The sequence below is a fragment of the Papaver somniferum genome, chromosome 4, assembly GCF_003573695.1.
Source record: "Papaver somniferum cultivar HN1 chromosome 4, ASM357369v1, whole genome shotgun sequence".
NCBI lineage: Eukaryota > Viridiplantae > Streptophyta > Magnoliopsida > Ranunculales > Papaveraceae > Papaver > Papaver somniferum.
The window spans coordinates 18,298,004-18,321,677 of NC_039361.1; the positions used below are offsets into that span (position 1 = coordinate 18,298,004).

A 23,674-nucleotide genomic window follows, 5' to 3' on the forward strand; every position below is an offset into this window, starting at 1 on the left:
GTAATTAAATTAATTACTTCGGTGATTAGTTTGGTTGTTTGTATTCCAATTAGATTAATTATAGGTTCTCTTGTAATTAATCTAGTTGAGTTTCCATATATTCCACAAATTCTTGTGTTGATTATATGAACGGCTATACTAATCATGTTCTATTGGTTAATATAGTCGTATATTCCGTAAGGTTTTCCTTATGTTGAGTATGTGAACGATTAAGTTAGTCATCTCCGTATGATTACCTTAGTCGTAGCTCCGTAAGTTTACTTATGTTGAGCACTTTCAATTAAATTGATCACTTTTGTGGTTTGATTTAGTTGCGTTTTTCAATTGAATTAATCATGGGTTTACCTGTGATTAATTTGGTTGAGCTTTGGATATAGAAAATCATTCCTATGGTTTTTGGTGTCCAATTAAAAAATCCTTCTTTTCCTTCGAAATTAAGGTCGCTCTTGTTGTTCTTTCGGGAATGACATCAAATGGGGGAGAGTTCTTTTGAACTTGTGCTTAATGGTAATATATTGCGGGGTGTGCGGCTATGGAATCTTGTAGGGGTTATCTTGTATCTTAAAAATCCTTGATGAATGCATTTATATTCGGCTTTATGATTGCATCTAAATTAAGTTGATATGTATTTTTCTGTTAGTCTATGAAATGTCTCTTGTGGAAATTTCATTATGATCCCGTTCTTGTACCTTTGCCAATTTTATTGCCAAAAGGGGGAGAAATAATGTAGTTCACACTACAAATACATATGGTTTTCGGATCTTTGTGTAAGGGGGAGTGGTTTCTATGATCGAGATGGAGTATTGACTAAGGGGGAGTGATACATATCACCGTAGTATTATTGTTAAAGTCGTGATATAATTGGACTTTGATATTACATAATAATACTATGACACTATATAATAATGATCGAGAATATCGATTTCTCTCATTGTTATAACTACGGATCTTCAACAACGGTGAAGCTAAACTTACAACCTTTGGGATCATTGGAGTACTTGGAAGGACGAAGATTTCAGGGAACGTTGAAGATTAGACTATGGAATAGGAGGCACTAAAGTTTATCTTTTTGTATTCCATATGTATTAATAGTTTTGTCACTAAAAGTGACAAAAGGGGAGATTGTTAGAGCATAGCTCGGTCGACCTCGCATGCGTTGCTATCTCAAGCATGTTTGTCAATGTTAGTGATCAAAACTATGAGTCTTTATTTCTAGCCTACATAGCTAAGTCTCGGGTTAGGATAGAAAAGTGTAGTTGAGCTCAAGGACTTCATGGCGATTCATCATACAACGACGAAGATCTATACATGGAACCGTGGAACTTCATCAACAAAAAGGTATGTGGAGACTTGAATTTATCTATCACTCAAAAGTCTATCTATTCTATCTCCTACTTCTTATGAGACAAAATCCGTATGCTATATAGACTAGATCATACACATTTGACATTTCGATCTGAGCATTCATTGCTTATCTTTTATCTCGAAATCGTGTGTTGGTAAAGCGTTTCGCTTTGATCAAGTTTATCTTCACCTAGTGACGAAAGTCATGAAAAGTTTCAATCACTTTGAGAATTGCTCTGACGTGAATCGGTCTGTGAATACCGCCTACATAGCGTCCTCTGAGAATGCATTGAAATGAGAGTTTAGATTACATAACCATGTATTCCTTGAACCGAAGTTTTCGAACTTTGTTGATCAAGAGAAATCGGGAGGATTGTGGAATTGGCTTGCCAAGTCCGCGAACCCAGTCCGCAGACTCAGTCCGCGAACTGTTGGAAGTTCTCGACCAAGAATTTCTGCTGGATTTCCCAAAACTCGTTTGTGTGCTAAGTCCGCGAACTGGCGAAGTTCTCTTTCTGAGAATTTCTGTTGAGTTTGGAAAACTCAACCGATTAAATTATGTCCGCGAACTTGTTTCTGAACTTAAGAGGTTATGATCTAAAGATGTGCTCTGAACATGAAACATTAAATTACTAAGGCATGCTTTATGCAAACCGTGGCTATAATGTTCATGAGCCCATTCAATCGAATCGAGTCATCTTTGTTTCAATTGTGTCTTCTGTAGTTACATAAGATCTCATAGCAATTGAAAAACTCTTTAACTAGTTCATTTGAGTCAATTGAACTAGTTATGGTGAAGAAGAACAAGGTTAATATGAAATGCTCATATGGTTAACCTTTTTGGTTACTATGTTGAACCAACATACACGTACACGTTTGGGAATGGTTTTCACAAACCCAGTAAACGTATACCCAAGTGTGTGTGACAAGCTTAGTTTTCGATCTAACGGTCGAGAAATATTAGCTTGAATCTAAATCAGGTTTTCATCTAACGGTGAATAAGGATTGCTTTGTACCTAAGGCAAAACCCTGATTTGAAGGCTATATAAAGGAGACATCTAGCATTGTGCAAAACTAATCCCCACACGTCTGTGTGATACTAGTGCGCTCGCTAGAGTCGATTAACCTTTAACCTTTTGTTTTCTTTTCTAAAACCAGGTTAACGACTTAAAGACTTCATTGGGATTTTGAAGCCAGATCGATACTACTTTTATCGTAGTTGTGGGATCTGATCTTCTATCGTACGAGTACAATCGATAAATTGGCTTGAGATCGTGAGAGTTCTCTGATAGGCAAGATAAAGAAGTCACAAACATCTTCATATCACTGTTTGTGATTCCTCGACAAACCGCCCATGTAGTCAGGAAGTATTGTAGAGATTTGATGGATTAATCTAGGCCGTTCTTCGGGAATATAAGACCGGATTATCAATTGGTTCCTGTTCACCTTGATTTTATATCTTAAGACGGAACAAAACATAGGGTTTATCTGTGAAAGACAGATTTATCCTTTGATAGACTTTTCTGTGTGAGACAGATCTGTTTATTATCAAGTTTGTGATTTTGGGTTGCAACAACTCTTGGTTGTGGGTGAGATCAGCTAAGGGAATCAAGTGCGCAGTATCCTGCCGGGATCAGAGGCGTAGGAGTACAACTGTACCTTGGATCGGTGGGAGACTGATTGGGGTTCAACTATAGTCCAGTGCGAAGTTAGCTTGGAGTAGGCTAGTGTCTGTAGCGGCTTAATACAATGTGTATTCAATATGGACTAGGTCTCGGGGTTTTTCTGCATTTGCGGTTTCCTCGTTAACAAAATTTCTGGTGTCTGTGTTATTTCTTTTCCGCATTATATTTTATATAATTGAAATAATACAGGTTGTGCGTTCGTGATCATCAATTGGAAATCCAACCTTTGGTTGTTGATTGATATTGATTGATCCTTGGACATTGGTCTTTGGTACCGTCCAAGTTATTCCTTGTATTTGATAAAGACTCGCTATTGTTTTTAGCTTGAGTAAAAATCAAATCAAGAGAGAGATATTAACTCCTTGAGATACTTTTATCTAGATTGAGTCTGACTGTCTAGTTGATTCTCTAGTAAAGTATTTCGGAGTTAGTCCATACAGAATGCTAATCGAAATATTGGGTGGTGTTGTTAGACCCCCGCTTTTTCAGGTGTATAATCAAATATCCATTTATCATTCCACACTGATATGCTCTTTCCATTGCCCACCAACTATCTTGAACCTTCATTAATATCTTGAATCACCCACTTTAATCCAGGACATATTGAGGATTGTTTATAAGACTTATTCCATTCACCTTTTTTATCCATAAACTTGGATTTCATGAACCTTGTGCACTCTTTATCCTCAGTCATGATTCTCCACATTAATTTCATTAGTAGAGCTTTATTTATAACCTCCAGTCTTCTGATAAACCTCCTTCAGAGATAGGAGCATTAACTTCTTCCCACTTCACTGTTATAAGTTTCTTTTCAGCTGGATCACCAGTCCAAAGGAAGTTTCTAATTATTCTCTCACATTCTTTTATCACCACCTTTAGCCACTTATACACTGATATAGTGAAGATTGGATATCTACATAACACAAATTTTACTAATGTAAGCCTAGATGGAAAAGCCAATAAAGTACCTCTCCAGCTAGCAAGCATCTCCTGCATCATTTCTACACTCCCCCAAACTTGATGTTCTTTCACTCTTCCAGGATTAAGGATAACCCCAAGATATCCTTTTGTTGGTTCTTTCACTCTTCCATCATTTCTGAAAACTCATATAGTTCCATTTGCAGATGCTCTGCTATCCCCTGTCTTCTAATATCATATGTACCTCCAACAAAGCATTTACTTTTTATCTTATTCATCACCTGACCTGAAGCATTTTGATAACTAAGTAATAACTCCATTAACTTGACCAGATATTTTTTGTGTCCATTGCAAAACACAAAAATATTATCTGAAAAAGTAAATGAGATGGTTGAACACCATTTCTTTGAACCATTGCTTGAATTTTTCCTTCTTGCACCATTTGAGTTAAGTTTCTACTCAAAACTTCTTCAGCTATCACAAACAATATGGGAGATAGTGGGTCTCCTTGTCTCAACCCTCTACTTACTTCAAAGAAACCACAAGGGCTCCCATTAACTAATACAAAAATTCTAGATGAAGTAAATAAAATTCTTAGCCAATTAATTCCAACTTCAGAGAATCCAAATCTTCTTAGGACTTCAAAAAGAAATTCCAAACTCAGGAAATCATAAGATTGAGAAATATCTAGTTTCAACCCAACATTACCTCCTCTTCTCTTAACGTTCATTTCATTTATCATCTCAGAAGCTAGCACTATCTTTTCATGAATGGTTCTGCCTTTTATAAAAGCTCCTTGCTGACTAGAAACCAGTTTATTCACCATACTGCTAAGTCTTGTAGTTATTATTCTGGTAATTATTTTAAAACTGAAATTTTCCAATCCATTGGGTCTAAACTGTTCAGCCTTTTTTGCTCCTTTCACTTTTGGTAGTAGAAACAAGAAATTTGAATTGAAGCCCTTAGGAATAAATCTGCATTTCCAACAGTATTGAATAGCCTTTATAAGATCCATACCTACTACTTCCCAAGCAAATTTGTAAAAACTTCCAAGGAATCCATCTGGACCAGGAGAAGAATTTGCATCCATCCCAAATACAACTTTTTTGATTTCCTCACATGAAGGAACAACATCCATTATATCATTATCTTTTGTAGTAAGAACTTTTGGAATCACCTTAAAAATGTCTTCTGAAAAGTGAACTGGTTGTTTCTTAAATTTGTTTTGAAATTGCTCCACTAGCATGTTTGCAATTACTTTTTGATCAATAACTACATTCCTATCCTTGTCTTCCAGTTCAACAATAACATTTTGAGTTTGTCTTATTCTCATATTTGCACGAAAAAATGCAGTATTAGCTCCTCCTTCTTTAACCCATTTAATTCTTGACTTAGCATGCATCAATGTATTATATTGTTGAGCAGATAATTCATTTCTTCCCCAGGCAGTAACTAAGTCATTCAATAAGTTGATATTTTCAGGATCTGCATCTGATAGTAATGAAGCTTTCATAACATCTTCTTCAGTTGTTTGCACTTTTTTTCTCAAATCACCAAAGACATTCCAATTCCACTGTTTTACCCTTTGCTTAAATCTTTTGAGTTTAAAGATAAATTGGAAAGCTGGATTACCTTCACATGGTTCACTCCAAGAGTGTTGTATTAAATTTAAGAAATCTGGATGAGTAGTCCATACATCTTGGTATCTGAAAGGGATATTTAAAGGTTTTGGAATTCCTATCACAGAACCAAAAAGAGCACCATGCTCTGAAACCCCTCTAACTCCCACCTTATAACTCCATACTTCATATACTTCCATCCATTTGACATTGATGAATGCTTTATCTAAATCACATAAAATTCTCTTTTTCCAAGCTCTGTTGTTGCACCAAGAAAATTGAATACCTGTTCTTGCAGCCTGCATTAACTTGCATAAATCCAGACATTCTCTAAAGTCTTGAACTGAAACCCTTAGTGTTCTTCTTCCTCCCTTTTTCTCATCACTATTCAACACAACATTAAAATCTCCAATTACTATCCAGGGGCAATTTATTTCACTAATATTCACCAGTTCTTCCCACAACTCTGTGATTGATTATCATATCAAATCACCAAACATGGGTTTCATGGTTCTACCAAAAAATGTTTCGGTTCTACCTCCATGTGGGTACTAGAATTAGTCACGCTAGTTACCAAAACTTGGTTGACTAGGTACTAGGATCGGTTCCCACATATATATGGTATCTAACTTGTATTTGTTGCACATGTCCATAGGATCGGTTCCCAATATTTAAAAATGTGTTGCACATGTTCATAGGATCGGTTCCCAATATCTAGAAACTTGCTTCACCTCTTACAAGGATCGATTCCCATTTTGTGATCGGTTGCACCTCTTACTAGGATCGGTTCCCCTTTTCCTAGAGTTGGTCATACCAATTACAACAAATCGATCATACCATCTCAGGTGATTACTTAAGATCAGTTTCACTAATAAAAGTCATACCAATACAAAAGTCAGGCATTGTGAATAGTTTTACCAAGAACATAAACAAGTCATGAGCGATTATACTAAACACACATATTGGTAGTTCAAAAGATATGCAATGAATAAGAATACCAATAAGCCTAGCGATTTCCCTTTCGATTCACAAAACAGGTTCATGAATTTACTTCCTTTAAACGAATGTAAAACATTGTTTCCTAGGATGAAATATTCACCTCATACCTATACATAATAACAATAAAATTCAAACGATTATGTAGATGTCTTATATACGAAGTTCAAAAGATAAGCGTTATACTTCGTATTGTAATCCTTAATACTACGTCTAACTAGAGTATAATCATTAATAGCTTCGCAGTTTTGTTTTCAATATGCACGACTTGAAAGATGTGTTAGGAAATTAAACAATTCAAGTGAAATATTACTAACCTCAAGTGGAAGGATGATGTCGTCGTTGTAGCTCCTTACTTCTTCACATTCTTCAAGTCTTCACGCAATACTTGTGATGTCTCATATCCTAAAACTTTCAAGCTAACCTATATGAAGTTGACTATAGCATATAATCAAGCGACTCTTTAAATGAGTTTTGATTCACTAAAATATGACAACCAAACTTGACATACCAACGCTTGGTGGGTTCAACCGAGCTATGCTCTAACACAACTAGCCATACAAATACTTGCGCTTTAAGGGGGACATACTTCTCCCAAACATAGATAAGGTTGGGAGTCTGTTGGGTCTGATTTAGGTTCATCAACAGATTATATCCCTTTTTTGTTATATACTGGGCTCCTGTCTGAAATTTGATGGAGTCCATGTCTTCTTATAAAGATGGAGAAGAGCCCGGATAGTTAATCAGCTGTGTGTAATCATCTAAAACCTCCTGACTTGGATTTGTTTTTAACTTTATACTCCATCTACCATCTTGGGTCACTTTAGCTACTTTGTTTTTTTATATTCTTTGCAGCTTTGTAAGCAATTGGATATTCTAAATGAATACTGGAGAGTTTATGAAAATGTGGGGGTACCAAAATACACCAACAACTTTTTCTTAGGAAACCTGTATCGAAAAACTCAAATACAATTCCAAGAGTTCAACTTAATGAATCTAAATCAAGAAATAGTATTTAGAGTTATATCTCTTTCTCTCACAATCAAAAAGTTTACAGTGACAAGTCCGTGAACCTGATTTGCGTGTGAGAGTACTTGGGTTATTCCAAAGATCAATTTACAAGTATCAATCGAGTCGTATCCAACAAATAAGGATGCATGTATCTACTTTGATTGATTAGCATACAACCTGCGTTATTTCAATTATAAAGATAAACAATATAATGCGAAAAAGAAATAACACAGACACCAGAAGTTTTGTTAATGAGGAAAACGCAAATGCAGAAAAACCTCAGGACTAGTCCAGATTGAACACCAAACTGTATTAAGTCTCTACAAACATTAGCCTACTACCAATTAACTTCAGACTGGAATGTAGTTGAGACCTAATTAAACCCTCACACAAATTCAGTTACAATCGCGCTCCTTACGCCTCTTGAATCCCAGCAGGATTCCGCGCAAATGATTCCTTAGCTTTACAGCCTAAGAGTTGCTTCAACTCAATTGAAGACTTTAATCAAATCCGCCTCCCACAAATAAGCCTGTATGTATGATTCCCTTTTCATTGTAGATCAAGGTGAGACTGGAAATCGATAGCAATAGACAAAGTCTAGCTAACCTCAAAATCCGGACTTATGCTCCTCGAAGAGCAGCCTAAATTATTATTCACCTCACAAGTATTAAACTTGTGGAATAAAAAAAGTCTGAGACGAAGAGAATTTGATGATGGAGCAAGCTCAACAATCGATCAACATCAGGATACTCGAGCTATAACCGGACCTGGCTTCACGAATCCCAATGAAGTCTTTGTTATCTCTAAACTCTAGAATGGTTTTAGGAAGATGACGAATCTAATTTACAACTAGGACACACCAAGAAAGTAGCGTCGGTATTCAAAGATCCCAATTAATTGAGGTTCCCATTTTATAGACATTCAAATCATATTATGCTTTAGGTTTAAGCTAAGATAGCTTTGGAACCAAGCACACAATATCCACCGTGAGATGAATCTTTGAATCTGATACGTGTATCGGTATGTATACCTTAAGACATAACCGAGTTCCGGAGTCCACATAAATTTTATGGTATGTGTACCGTTATGGATACCGAACCGTTTCCGGGACCAACAGTTCTTTTCTAGTATGCGTACGGGTATGCGTACTGATCCGGGTTCACGAGGACAAACTTTTTAAGGTGTGCATACTGATATGCGTACCAAAAAGTTGTTTTCAACATATAGCTACTCCGATACGTGTACTGAGTTCATGTATTATGGCTTCAGACCTTAACAATTTTACCAGTTTGTAAGACTGATATGTATACTGTTATATATCCGAATTTACAGTAGTTCTATATTTCTCTTTAAATCAATTCGAAACATTCCCAAATAACATCAATGACACATATCACTGTTCCAGACTGTTTTCGAATGATAATCTTGAATCACGATTTAGATTATGAATAATAAATTATTTTTAACCGAAATTCATCAAGTATGAACAAATGTTCATTAAACTTAGTCATATTTCGAGAACTAATTACCAAGATAACTTGACTCGAAATTCTTGATATGCTTGCAATAGTATAATTAGTTAAGCGACATCGTCTCATAGATAAAAAGATGAATATAACTTGAGATATAGGTGGTTCAGTGTTCACTTACCTTTTAGTGAAGAAGTTCTCCAAAAGCTTCAGTTGATCTTCGCATTCAAACGGTAGAACACAATGATGACTGCCGTGATGTCCATTTCTCAAACACATTTTCTATCTTAATCCAAGACTTAACTAATTGTAGACTAGAAATCATATATAGTTTGACAACTAAATTGACAACAAGCTTGAGATAGCAACACTCGTGAGTTCGAACGAGCAATGCTCTAACAATCTCCTCCTTTGCCAATTTTAGTGACAAAACGGTCAGTACATATGGATAAAAATAAATATGTAAAAACTCCTTGAATCCATCATGCTTTGATTTCCTTGGTTTCTTCAACTCCTTGAACTCTTCATTACTTCAAGTTGCAATGATTTTGAACGTGTTCAACTCAGTATCGTTGTTTTTGAAGTTCTGTATCCATAGCGATAACAACTTTGAAAACAAATATTCTCAATCGTTGTTATTCATAAACATAGTATTATTATCTTCTCCAAAGCTCAATTGTATCACAACTTTGAAGTAATACGACAGTGATATGTTTCTCCCCCTTAATCAATGCTTACATCTTTTGCATAACTGGTGAAACTTATAAATTATTGATTCACCTCCCCTTACATAATGATCCATAAATAATATTTATGTAGTGCGAAACTACTAATTAATTCTCCCCCTTTTTGCCAATAAAAATTGGCAAAGGTACGAAAATCATGGATCGTAATGAACTCAATAAAAAGATATTTCAGGATTTAAAGGTGTTACCAAGGTAGTTAATATCGTGTATCGGTCTCGTATCTGCCTAGTCCGATACACCTATACAAAAGATTATATCGGTTTTTATCGGTGATACATCATTAGAATTAGAATTTCATTATTTATAAAACCATATTAAAAAAATAATAAGAATCGTACACATATCTCAAATTTCCAAAATACAAGGTGGTTTATTAGCCAGTCTTGTGGTTGTTGTCCCATTATTCTCGTAAATCTTTTTTATTATCCTTCACTTTTATCTTTTATATTTCCCTTCCTTGTAATCGAATTATGGTTTCCATCTTATATCCTACCATATAGTCATTGATTTGTATCATAAATATACAGTAGAAACTCCTTTAATTAATACTCGGTTATTTAATAAACTCTCTTAAATAATATTTTTAGTCGGTCCCAAGAGAACAACATGAGTGACCTTACTTTGAAAAAGAAAGGATCTTGTTGGACATTAACAAATCACATGGATTTTTATCTTGAACATCGACTTAAATTAATCTTAATGCCAGTTACGAATAGAGAGATAATTTTAACCGGTATGACTCAACATAAGAAAATCTTACGAAGTGTACAGTGCAGTAATAACACAAAAGTGTGATCATGAGTACATCGATACTGCAAAAAAAATTCTCACAAAGTTTGTTCTATTTTTGGTTTATGAAAACATGATAGATTTAACTTCTGAGCATATATGAGATATCAGATCAATTTACTAAAAGTAAATGACACATATATCTCATAAGAAGTCGAGCAATACACAAGAATATAAATGAAGATCAAGTATTGCAATCATCTTATTTAAGATACAAACTTGTAAAGAACATACAAGTTGATTTTCTCTTAGAAGGAAGAATCAATCTTTTCCGCCTGGATTTACACCAAAAATGGCTACCAAGAACGTATAAAAAGATTTCCTTGAAAAAGAAGAAGATGCACATATATATAAATATAAATATATAACTCATCAAGAATCGTGAATCATATGTTCATATATAAACCTAGAAGGTTGTGAACATTCAAGCAATAACGTGTTTAATAACACTCAAGACAACTATGAACATAATCAAAAGTGATTTACATGACTAAAGTTGTCTTAAAAGTGTTTGAGAATGTTTTTCTAATGCCAAACATATTGTAAAAATAGTTTGAATTCATCAAAAAAATTTCGTCAGGAATGGTAGACTGCCATGGTACGTGTACCTCAAGGTCAGGGCATTTTGGTATGCGTACTGGGTACGTGTACCACAAAACAATTCACAAACTCAAAACTTTCTTGGTATGCATGCTGGGTACGTGTACTGTCCATGTTCCAGTATTTCATTCTTAATTCTATATACTCTCTTTAATCGATTTGAAACATTCCCAAACGATATCCATGATGAATATTATCTCTCGGACTATTTTCAAACGATTAATCTAGACTTAAAACTTAGTTTATAAACAATAAATTGTTCTTCACTATATTTTTCAAGAATATGAACAACACTTACTTGTATCCCGAGATTTTAAATAAGATAAGATTGAACTCGAAATTTCTTCTTTGCAATTTATCAAAAACATCAAGTCATCGGTCATTGTTTGTTTCTTCAAACCTGAACATTTAAGAATCTTAAACAAAAATCAAGTTAGGAAAACATGAACGATACACAAGGTACAAGGATAATTAGCCGCATAAATATATAAATATGGTTTGTCTATAATTAGTACTTCACCTACGAACTATTAAGAAATCAAAAAACTTGCTCAAGTTTATAGACATACCTTTCAAATGAATCCAATCATGAATCCTACGTCCTTACCAAATATTCAAAATCTTACTCAATATGATATATGCACCATGATTCTTTTGCTTCCCTCACCGTATTCAATAGGGCATTTCTTGGTGAGGATGCGCTTTCAACAAAATAAAATTGTGTTGGGGTGAACAATGTCTTCCTCACCACAGGTGATTGAAACAAACTTTTCCATATCTATGGATTTTTCAGCATCTATAGTTTTTGGCTTATTTCGTTTCTTCTTCTACCAATTCTTGTGTTTCACTATTGGATTATTATGAAAGAGATCACTTTTAGATCCATTCATATCTAAATCCATTTTCCCCAAGAAATTTTTAACTTCCAACATCATGGATTTTGCATTTTCCAGTAATGGAATTTTCTGGGAGATCATTCATTTTTTACACTCAATGAATTATTGACTTTCTTTGGTATCCACTTCATAGTGCATTTAGGAACTATCAGAACCTTCTTCCAATTATTCTCTTTAAGATTTCTCGAAAGATAATCAGATTGACTATTCTTTTGCAAGTTATTCTTTCTCCAATTGGGAGCATCGGATCTTGTATTCGTCTTTACAAAGTTATCCTTTTGATAATTATTACAATTGTTAAAAGGATTCGTGTAACGTTTATAGGAAAATATAGGTTTATCACAGCACTGATTCCTTTTCCTAAAGGTTGGACGTTGACAACCCTTAATGTCAAGGGTATTAGCCTTAACGTATAATCCAGGTTTAATCACATCTTGTGATTCCCAAACAAGAACATCATGAAGTTTTTCATTCCTTATACAAAAATGACATCCCCTTTGCAGGTGACATTTATTTCCGTAATAATAGCAAACATAAGGAATGTTATTACATGGATTCGTTTGTGTCGGCTTTGGAGGTTGATAAACTTTGCTTTATCGAACATTAACTTCCGGTGAAGGTATTTCACTTTTGACATTAGTGGAAACCTTTAGTTGAGAAGAATTACTAGACTTGACAAATTTTACCTCTTTGCTAATAGTTGGAGCATCTATTCCCTTATAGCCCAAAACTCATGTATCACAAATGAGTTTTACATGCTCCTAGCATAGTGGTTAACTTGTTTGAAGTAGTATTGAACTTTTTCAAGTCCTCTTCCAACATCTTGATTAAGAGAAGCAGTTAAATTATCCTCAAGGAGTTTCTCTCGAGCGAGACAAGCGCTTTCTCTGTCATCTAAATTTATTTGCTGAGAGTTAATCCTTGATTCACATGCTGCAAGTTTTTCTTCCAACTTATAAAAATCTCTACGAAGATTATCACATTCAACTGATTTTTTACTCAGGTCATTCTCACGATCTTTGAGGATCGAATCGTTAATGGAATTCAAAATGAAAAAGCGGGGGTCTAACAACACCACCCAATATTTCACTTAGCAATCTGTATGGACTAACTCCGAAATACTTTGCTAGAGAATCAACTAGACAGTCAGACTCAATCCAGATAAAAGTATCTCAAGGAGTTAATATCTCTCTCTTGATTTGATTTTTATTCAAGCTAAAATCAATAGCGAGTCTTTATCAAATACAAGGAATAACTTGGACGGTACCAAAGACCAATGTCCAAGGATCAATCAATATCAATAAACAACCAAAGGTTGGATTTCCAATTGATGATCACGAACGCACAACCTGTATTATTTCAATTATATAAAATATAATGCGGAAAAGAAATAACACAGACACCAGAAGTTTTGTTAACGAGGAAACCGCAAATGCAGAAAAACCCCGGGACCTAGTCCAGATTGAATACACATTGTATTAAGCCGCTAAAGACACTAGCCTACTCCAAGCTAACTTCGGACTGGACTATAGTTGAACCCCAATCAGTCTCCCACCAATCCAAGGTACAGTTGTACTCCTACGCCTCTAATCCCAGCAGGATACTACGCACTTGATTCCCTTAGATGATCTCACCCACAACCAAGAGTTGCTGCAACCCAAAATCACAGACTTGATAATAAACAAATCTGTCTCACACAGAAAAGTTTATCAAAGGATAAATCTGTCTCCTACAGATAAACCCTAGGTTTTGTTACGTCTTAAGATATAAAATCAAGGTGAACATGAACCAATTGATAATCCGGTCTTATATTCCCGAAGAACAGCCTAGATTAATCAATCACCTCTCTACAATCCTTCCTGACTACACAGGCGGTTTGTCGAGGAACCACAAACAGTGAGACGAAGATGTTTGTGACTTCTTTATTTTTCCTATCGAAAAAGTCTCACGATCTCAAGCCAATCAAAGATTGTACTCGTACGATAGAAGATGCAAGATCAGATCACACAACTACGATAAAAGTAGTATCGGTCTGGCTTCACAATCCCAATGAAGTCTTTAAGTCGTTAACCTGGTTTTAGAGAAGAAAACCAAAGGTTAAAGGAGAATCGACTCTAGCGAGCGCATTAGTATCACACAGACGTGTGGGGATTAGTTTTGCACAATGCTAGATGTCTCCTTTATATAGTCTTCTAATCAGGGTTTTACCTTAGTTACAAAGCAATCCATATTCGCCGTTAGATGAAAACCTGATTTAGATTTAAGTTAATATTTCTCAACCGTTAGATCGAAAACTTTAGCTTGTCACACACACACTTGGGTAAACGTTTACTGGGTTTGTGAAAACCATGCCCAAACATGTACGTGTATGTTGGTTCAACACAGTAACCCAAAAGGTTAACCATATGAGCAATCCATATTAACCTAGTTCTTCTTCACCATAACTAGTTCAATTGAATCAAATGAACTAGTTAGAGAGTTGTTCAATTGCTATGATATCTTATGTAACTACACAAGACACAATTGAAACAAATATGATTCGATTCGATTGAATCGGCTCATGAACTTTATAGCCACGGTTTGCATAAAGCATTCCTTAGTAATTTAAGTTTCATGTTCAGAGCACATCTTTAGATCATAACCTATTAAGCTCACAAACAAGTTCGCGGACTTAAGACAAACGGCAGAGTTTTCCAAACTCAACAGAAAATCTCGGCAAAGAGACCTTTGCCAGTTCGCGGACTTACATGCAAACGAGTTTTTGGAAAATCCCAGCAGAAATTCTCGGTACAAGAACTTCCTTCAGTTCGCGGACTGGGTTCGCGGACTTGGCAAAGCCAATTCCTCCGGTTTCTCTCAATCAACAAAGTTCGAAAACTTCAGATTACGGAATACATGGTTATGTAATCTAAACTCTCATTCCAATCATTAAGACATTCTCAGAGGACGTTATATAGCCGTTATTCACAGACCGTTTCGCGTCAGGGCAATTCTCAAAGTAATTGAAACTTTTCATGACTTTCGTCACTAGGTGAAGATAAACTTGATCAAAGCGAAACGCTTTACCAACACACGATTTCGAGAAAAAGATAAGTAGTGAATACTCTGCTCGAAATGTCAAATGTGTATGATCTAGTCTATATAGCATACGAATTTTTGTCTCATAAGAAGTAGGAGATAGAAGAGATAGACTTTTGAGTGATAAATTGATAGACACATTTTTGTGTCTAATTTGTCTCGATTCTATAATTGATAGTGCTCATTTTTGTATTTATTACGGTGTTTCATGTGTGTGTAGGTATTTTTGGCCAATAATCATTTTTGGAAAAATCGGCTCGAAAAGTTGGTAAAAGCACCCGTAGGACACATGCTATTCGGACTCTCACGATGGATAAGGGGCACCCAAATTACTAAGGGGAACCCTCAGGACACCCTAAAGGCAGCTTCTATTCGCACCCCTGCTCTGGATGGGGGCGCCTCTTCTTCACAATTCAAATGAAGCTTTTTGGCGGGAAGCTGTTGCAGCAGCGAAGCAGATCTGGAGATCGAATTTTGAGCGATTTATAAGAAGATTCAATGGCTTATTTTCTTTGGACTGGACTTGTGATAACATATCGGTGTGATTGATTGGACCCAACCAATTGGGCTAGATAGGCCGGGAGAAGCAAACAAAGGAGGTGAAGTTTATCGGAGTTTTTATCGTCTTTTGGGTGAGATTATGTCGGATTTTGACGTGGAGATGGATTGGGATTATCTTGATTCATCGAAACAGGGTTGGTAATCCCTTTAGATTCGAAAATAGAGGAGGAAATCATCGAGTTGGCTAAAACAGAGAGTTCCGTGTATTCTCGGATATTTTGGTTTATGTATGGAAGTACCAGAGGATTTTACGTTATGAATTTAGTCCTTATTCAGTCTACAGGGAGTACTTGAGAGTTTGGAGAACCAAGTTGACGCGTAGATAAGCTTGGAAGGGAAAGAAATCCCGAGACTTGAGGTGGAGAAAAAGATAAGAATAACCGAGGATTTCTTGAGATTCAATCGACCTGTGGGCTATAAAAAGAGTTCGGATAGGTCATAGAAGGGTTACACATACTTTGGTGAAGTTTAGAAACAGAACAGAGCTAAGAAAAATTCACAGAGAAGAATAGTCGAGTTGCAGTCGATAGGAAGAAGAAGAACAGAGAACCATCACCTTTTCTTTCAAACTGTAACGATTTTCCAACAACTATTACTGTTAGTATTTCTTTGTAACACTGCTTTCTGTAACAGTGCATTTTGTAACAATTACAACTGTTACAAACACGCTGCTTCATACATTCTCTTATATTTAATCAACTTTTGAGCAACAAACATGTATCTTGAGAAAGTGATTAACATGAGGAGCTAAACCCCATTGCTGAGGCGATAGAGGAAGCTATTTTCCCAACAATAAGTGGTATATTCTATTTCATCTATTTATTGCAATTATGATTATGATTATTTGCCTTGAACTATAATTGAATATGATTTTTACTTGAGTGATTGTGATCTATTTTGATGAAGTATGCTTAGTTTATAGACTTTTGATGCTTCATACTTGATATTTACAATTATTAGTGAGTTTTCTATTTTAGTTTTAGAATTTAAGTCTATATTTTATACTTCGCAAGTCTGAGAATCGAACCACTTTTACCACTATCTATAAATCACACCATAGATAAGTTCAAGTCTCCACATACCTTTTTGTTGATGAAGTTCCACGGTTCCTTGAGTAGATCTTCGTTGTTGTATGATGAATCGCCATGAAGTCCTTGAGCTCAACTACACTTTTCTATCCTAGTCCGAGACTTAGCTATGTAGGCTAGAAATCAAGACTCATAGTTTTGATCACTAACATTGACAAACGTGCTTGAGATAGCAACGCATGCGAGGTAGACCGAGCTATGCTCTAACAATCTCCCCCTTTGTCAATTTTAGTGACAAAACTATTAATACATATGAAATACAAAAAATAAACTTTAGTGGCTCCTATTCCATAGTCTAATCTTCAACGTTCCCTGAAATCTTCTTCCTTCCAAGTACTCCAATGATCCCAAAGGTTGTAAGTTTATCATCACCGTTGTTGAAAATCAGTAGCTATAACAATGAGAGAAATCGAGATTCTCGATCATTATTATACAGTTTCATAGTATTATTGTGTAGCATCAAAGTCCAATTGTATCACAAGTTTAACAATAATACTATGGTGATATGTATCACTCCCCCTTAGTCAATACTCTATCTCACATGGAAACCACTCCCCCTTACACAATGATCCGAAAACCATATGTATATGTAGTAGAACTACACATTAATTCTCCCCCTTTTTGTCAATATAATTGGCAAAGGTAAAAGAACGGGATCCTAATGAAATTTCTGAGAAGAGACGTTTCATAGACTAAAAGAAAAAATACATACCAACTTAATTTAGATGCAATCATAAAGCCAAAGCTAAATGCATTCATCAAGGAGTTTTAAGATACAAGGTAACCCCTATAAAATTCCACAGCCGCACAACCCGCAAGATATTACCATTAAGCACAAGTTCAAAAGAACTCTCCCCCATTTGATGTCATTCCCGAAAGAACAACAAGAGCGACCTTAATTTCAAAAGAAAAGAAGGATTTTTAAATTGGACACCAAAAACCATAGAAATGATTTTCTATATCCAAAACTCAACCAAATTAATCACAAGAAAACCCATGATTAAGTTAATTGGAATACGCAACTAAATCAAACCACAAAAGTGATCAATTTAATTGAAGGTGCTCAACATAAGTAAACTTACGGAGCTACAACTAAGATAATCATACGGATACGACTAACTTAATAGTTCACATACTCAATATAAGGAAAAATCTTACGATATATACGACTACATCAACCAATAGAACATGATTTGTATAGCCGTTCATATAGTCAACACAAGAACTTGTGAGATATATGAAAACTCAACTAGACTAATTACAAGAGAACTTATAATTAATCTAATTGGAATACAAACAACCAAACTAATCACAAAAGTAATCAATTTAATTTTCAAAGGATTTGCTCGACAAAAGAAGACTTTCGGAGTAAATAACTAAATAACCAAGCAAGATGATTAATTTAGTTCATAATGCTCAACATATAGCATTTTATGGAACAACCAATAAAGCCAATAAGATAATCGACTTAGTTGTATCGTGCTCAACATAAGACACACAATGGAGCCTTCACGGTAAAATATAAAAAAATGGATCAATGAAGATCAATACCGTGGATAACATACATGGATCTATTCTATTTTCCATCATAACGACATAATAGACTTTATCCTTGTCAAACAAAAGATTTTATCCTATTTTCCATCAAATACATGACTGCATAGGCATAAATTTTGTAATTGTCAAAAGTTCATTCGTCCTTTCATTAATACGAATATCATTTCATGAACGACTTTACTTTTGACAACATATGGGACCTTCAAGTTCACGGACGCAAACAATACATATCCCATAATCATATTGCAACATCACAAAATCATAACGATCAATACTGCAATAACATCATCCTCTAAATATTTTTAGAATTTAAAAACCAATAAACCTAAAAAATAACATAAGAAGATGAAAACAAAAATAGCTATGTGTAGTCACAATCATCGCTATTGAAAGCACTAGTTATTCTTCCAGCTAATCCAAAAAGAAGACATACTAGGCAATAATGAACTTTTCCAGAGTTTCTTCAGAGAACTCTTTCTCGTTATTGAAGAGTCCATTGACAAAGGGATCATTCAACTCCTCCAAATCTTTTGAAAACACTGTCAACTTACTAAGTTCTTTTTTTAGTTTTCGTACGGTGTTTGTGGATTGAGACAACATTCGTTCATAGTGAACAATATCTTCTAAGGATGCAGTAATCCGAGACTTTAAGCTGTTTCTTTTGCTGATGAAATCTTTTACCAGGTTCCTGAAGTTTTCATTACTTTGATAAGAAGTCAAGAACCAATTCAAGGAAGAATTTTTACCATTAATTGTAGCCTTCACTTTCTTCAATCTTGAGGAGGGAATTCCAGTACACCGACGTACGTTAGCTGCCAGAGTTGCATTCCTGCTTGTGCTGCATCTAGTAACAGGTGCCATGGAACAGAACTTTTGAGACTCCCGTTTGCGGACGACTAAAACCCTGGATAAACAAAAGATTTTGTATTTTTAGAGATTTATATAGATATAAGCAAAAATAACCAAAAATACACTTCTTGAGCCAAAAAGACGCAAATCCTCATTTTCCCAAGACAAACATGGGGATGCGAACATCTAGAGTTAGGTAGACATGAAGGGAACAAAAAGCTCCCCTTGGTTATCCCATAGTGACTTTATATGAGCAGAGATTCTTCTTCTTTTGTTCCTGGAAGCGCTTGTCACATAGGACTTGCTACAGTTATAAGTAGGAAGGTACAAGGAGCATTCCGTAGTAATAATAGTTTCTTTAGACTCAAATTCTTCAACTTGTGTGTGTCCTTGAGGAATGAGCCTGAGATTATCTCTGAAACTGTCTAAATAATCTCCCTTATTCCTGGAAACACAATTAGAATCAATATTATAGACTTTGGACTTGCACGGTACAAGATTCCACACAACTTGTCTGTGAAGTTGATCTAACTCATAATCCATTATCTTTTTCCAAGAGAGATTGTTTAGAGTTGTATCAACATTTTCTGGTTCTAATTGAGAAGAATAAAAACCAACCGGAAGTTCTCCTTTTGTTATGATTGTAGAGTCTACTCCTCTTTGAGAAGCGATAGACAACACACAAAGTGGAGAATTGCCTAGCACATGTAGAAAAGACCACAACGACTGTCACTACACCATTGAAGGGAAGAGGTAGAACACAAGGCAAGGTTACTCATATTACTAGTATTTTTCTGTTTGAAATTTCCTGTCAGAATTGTATGTCCTTTTTGAGTAACACAAGGTTGCAAAGTCTTCTTGCAAGGATTACTTGCAGCCTCCAGACTCCTTAAAGAATACATACATGCTTGTTGAGGATGATTCGATGAGCATCCATATGACCCAGACCCTTGACATTTGTCTGATTGGTTCATAGTCACATCAGTTTTCTCAACAAGCGATCGTTGAACACTATCTGAATGGTGACAATTCTTTGGAAAAGAACAACTTGATTCTCTCGGATTCAATGAGAGACTCTTACTGGATATCAAATCCTTAAGAGTTACTATTTCTACAACAAAACCAGAATACATCCGGATTTGTTCTTCCAATCTCTTTTGAAGAGTAACCAGTTTATCAAACCTTTTCTTGCGGTTGTTTTTCAAACCTGGTGAAGCGTTGATTGAGACTTTATGGTCCATATAGTCAGATCGCTACAAACACAGACTTTTGAGGTCTTAAACGTGTTTGCCTGCTCTGATACCAATTGAAAAAGCGTGGGTCTAACAACACCACCCAATATTTCGCTTAGCAATCTGTATGGACTAACTCCGAAATACTTTGCTAGAGAATCAACTAGACAGTCAGACTCAATCTAGATAAAAGTATCTCAAGGAGTTAATATCTCTCTCTTGATTTGATTTTTACTCAAGCTAAAATCAATAACTAGTCTTTATCAAGTAAAAGTAATAACTTGGATGGTACCAAAGACCAATGTCCAAGGATCAATCAATATCAATCAACAACCAAAGGTTTGATTTCCAATTGATGATCACGAACGCACAACCTGTATTATTTCAATTATATAAAATATAATGTGGAAAAGAAATGACACAGACTCCAGAAGTTTTGTTAACGAGGAAACCGCAAATGCAGAAAAACCCCGGGACCTAGTCCAGATTGAATACACACTGTATTAAGTTGCTACAGACACTAGCCTACTCCAAGCTAACTTCGGACTGGACTATAGTTGAACCCCAATCAGTCTCCCACCGATCCAAGGTACAGTTGTACTCCTACGCCTCTGATCCCAGCAGGATACTGCGCACTTGATTCCCTTAGCTGATCTCACCCACAACCAAGAGTTGCTGCAACCCAAAATCACATACTTGATAATAAACAAATCCGTCTCACACAAAAAAGTCTATCAAAGGATAAATCTGTCTCCAACATATAAACCTTAGGTTTTGTTCCGTCTTAAGATATAAAATCAAGGTGAACAGGAACTAATTGATAATCCGGTATTATATTCCCGAAGAACAACCTAGATTAATCAATCACCTCTCTATAATCCTTCCCGACTACACAGGTGGTTTGTCGAGGAATCACAAACAGTGAGACGAAGATGTTTGTGACTTCTTTATCTTTCTTATCGGAGAACTCTCATGATCTCAAGCCAATCAAAGATTGTACTCGTACGATAGAAGATGCAAGATCAGATCACACAACTACGATAAAAGTAGTATCGGTCTGGCTTCACAATCCCAATGAAGTCTTTAAGTCGTTAACCTGGTTTTAGAGAAGAAAACCAAAGGTTGAAGGAGAATCGACTCTAGCGAGCGCACTAGTATCACACAAACGTGTGGGTATTAGTTTTTCACAATGCTAGATGTCTTCTTTATATAGTCTCCAAATTAGGGTTTTGTCTTAGTTACAAAGCAATTCATATTCACCGTTAGATGAAAACCTGATTTAGATTCAAGCTAATATTTCTCAACCGTTAGATCGAAAACTTTAGCTTGTCACACACACTTGGGTAGACGTTTACTGGGTTTGGGAAAACCATGCCCAAACGTGTACGTGTATGTTGGTTCAACATAGTAACCCAAAAGGTTAACCATATGAACAATTCATATTAACCTAGTTCTTCTTCACCATAACTAGTTCAATTGACTCAAATGAACTAGTTAGAGAGTTGTTCGATTGCTATGAGATTTTATGTAACTACACAAGACACAATTGAAACAAAGATGATTCGATTCGATTGAATCGTCTCATGAACTTTATAGCCACGGTTTTCATAAAGCATTCCTTAGTAATTTAAGTTTCATGTTCAGATCACATCTTTAGATCATAACCTCTTAAGCTCACAAACAAGTTCGCGGACTTAAGACAACCGGCAGAGTTTTCCAAACTCAGCAGAAAATCTCGGCAAAGAGACTTTCGCCAGTTCGCGGAATTACACGCAAATGAGTTTTTGGAAAATCCCAGCAGAAATTCTCGGTACAAGAACTTCCGTCAGTTCGCGGACTGGGTTCTCGTACATGGCAAAGACAATTCCTCCGGTTTCTCTCAATCAACAAAGTTCGAAAACTTCGGATTAAGGAATACATGGTTATGTAATCTAAACTCTCATTCCAATCATTGAGACATTCTCAGAGGATGTTATATAGCCGTTATTCACAGACCGTTTCGCGTCAGAGCAATTGTCAAAATAATTGAAACTTTTCATGACTTCCGTCACTAGGTGAAGATAAACTTGATCAAAGCGAAACACTTTACCAACATACGATTTCGAGAAAAAGATAAGTAATGAATACTCAGCTCGAAATGTAAAATGTGTATGATCCAGTCTATATAGCATACGACGTTTTGTCTCATAAGAAGTTGGAGATAGAAGAGATAAACTTTTGAGTGATAGATAAGTTCAAGTCTCCACATACCTTTTTGTTGATGAAGTTCCACGGTTCCTTGAGTATATCTTCGTCGTTGTATGATGAATATCCATGAAGTCCTTGAGCTCAACTACACTTTTCTATCCTAGTCCGAGACTTAGATATGTAGGCTAGAAATCAAGACTCATAGTTTTGATCACTAACATTGGTAAACATGCTTGAGATAGCAACGCGTGCGAGGTCGACCGAGCTATGCTCTAACATAAACCATAAAGACTTAAGTAAATTATTCTCAATTTATTGTTTTCTCGACAGAGATGTGTCAGAAAAGGAGTGACACAAGAAGTCGTCAACTTTTCAACCGGTTTCAACAACTTACCATACTCTGAGATTTCCTCATCTACATCTCTAATAATATCTGAGTCACCTTCATCAAAAAGTTCATCCAACTGTTCTTCTAGGCGTGTTTCCCAGTGTTGATGGTGGTTTTTAGCTTAGGGTTAAAATTGTAAAACTGCACATCTGACATGACGACACTATGACCATTAACACATTTATTGAATCAGTCAGCATGCCTACGTAAGAATTACCGGGTACCTTTTTTTTTTACATGGGTCATGTTCCACGATAGAACCCTTAACATTGACCAACACCATTTATGCCAAACCCTAATTCTCATGCTACCGCGCCAAGGCATGCCAACCATTCCAGCCGGACCACCGTGCTAATGGAAAACCATGCCATCCACGTCTCCGCGCCAAGGAATGCCAACCATGCCAGTCGCACCACCGTGCCAATGGCAAACCATGCCATCCACGTCTCCGCGCCAAGGCATGCCAACCATGCCAGCCGCACCACTGTGCCAATGGAAAACCATGCCATCCAAGTTAACCGCAGCTTTCCTTGGCCCTATCCATGATGGCCGCACCATGCGCCAATGGCAGGCCAAACCCTTGGCCCTTGCCATGTTGGCCGCACCATGCGCCAATGGCATGCCAAACCCTTGGACCCACCATGCCAAGATAACCGCACCT

General features: G+C 36.0%; 1 protein-coding gene across 1 annotated transcript; it reads right to left on the reverse strand.

Annotated features, from left to right (window-relative positions):
- Window positions 1-3,758: 3,758 nt before the first annotated feature.
- On the reverse strand, window positions 3,759-19,218 carry LOC113272102. The gene is made up of 4 exons (XM_026522006.1): window positions 18,791-19,218; window positions 4,360-5,950; window positions 4,229-4,233; window positions 3,759-4,125 (listed from the first exon to the last, which is right to left on the reverse strand). The coding sequence occupies exons 1-4, from the start codon at window positions 19,216-19,218 to the stop codon at window positions 3,759-3,761; spliced, it is 2,391 nt and encodes a 796-aa protein (XP_026377791.1).
- Window positions 19,219-23,674: the final 4,456 nt, after the last annotated feature.

Bases quoted from the DNA above. Each gene is read 5' to 3' on its own strand.
- LOC113272102 (XM_026522006.1), bottom strand. From the start codon at position 19,218: ATGGCACCTGTTACTAGATGCAGCACAAGCAGGAATGCAACTCTGGCA. The intron at 5,951-18,790 runs GTATGTCTTCTT...TGTGTTGAATAG, and splicing joins GAAAAGTTCATTATTGCCTA to TGATGAGAAAAAGGGAGGAA.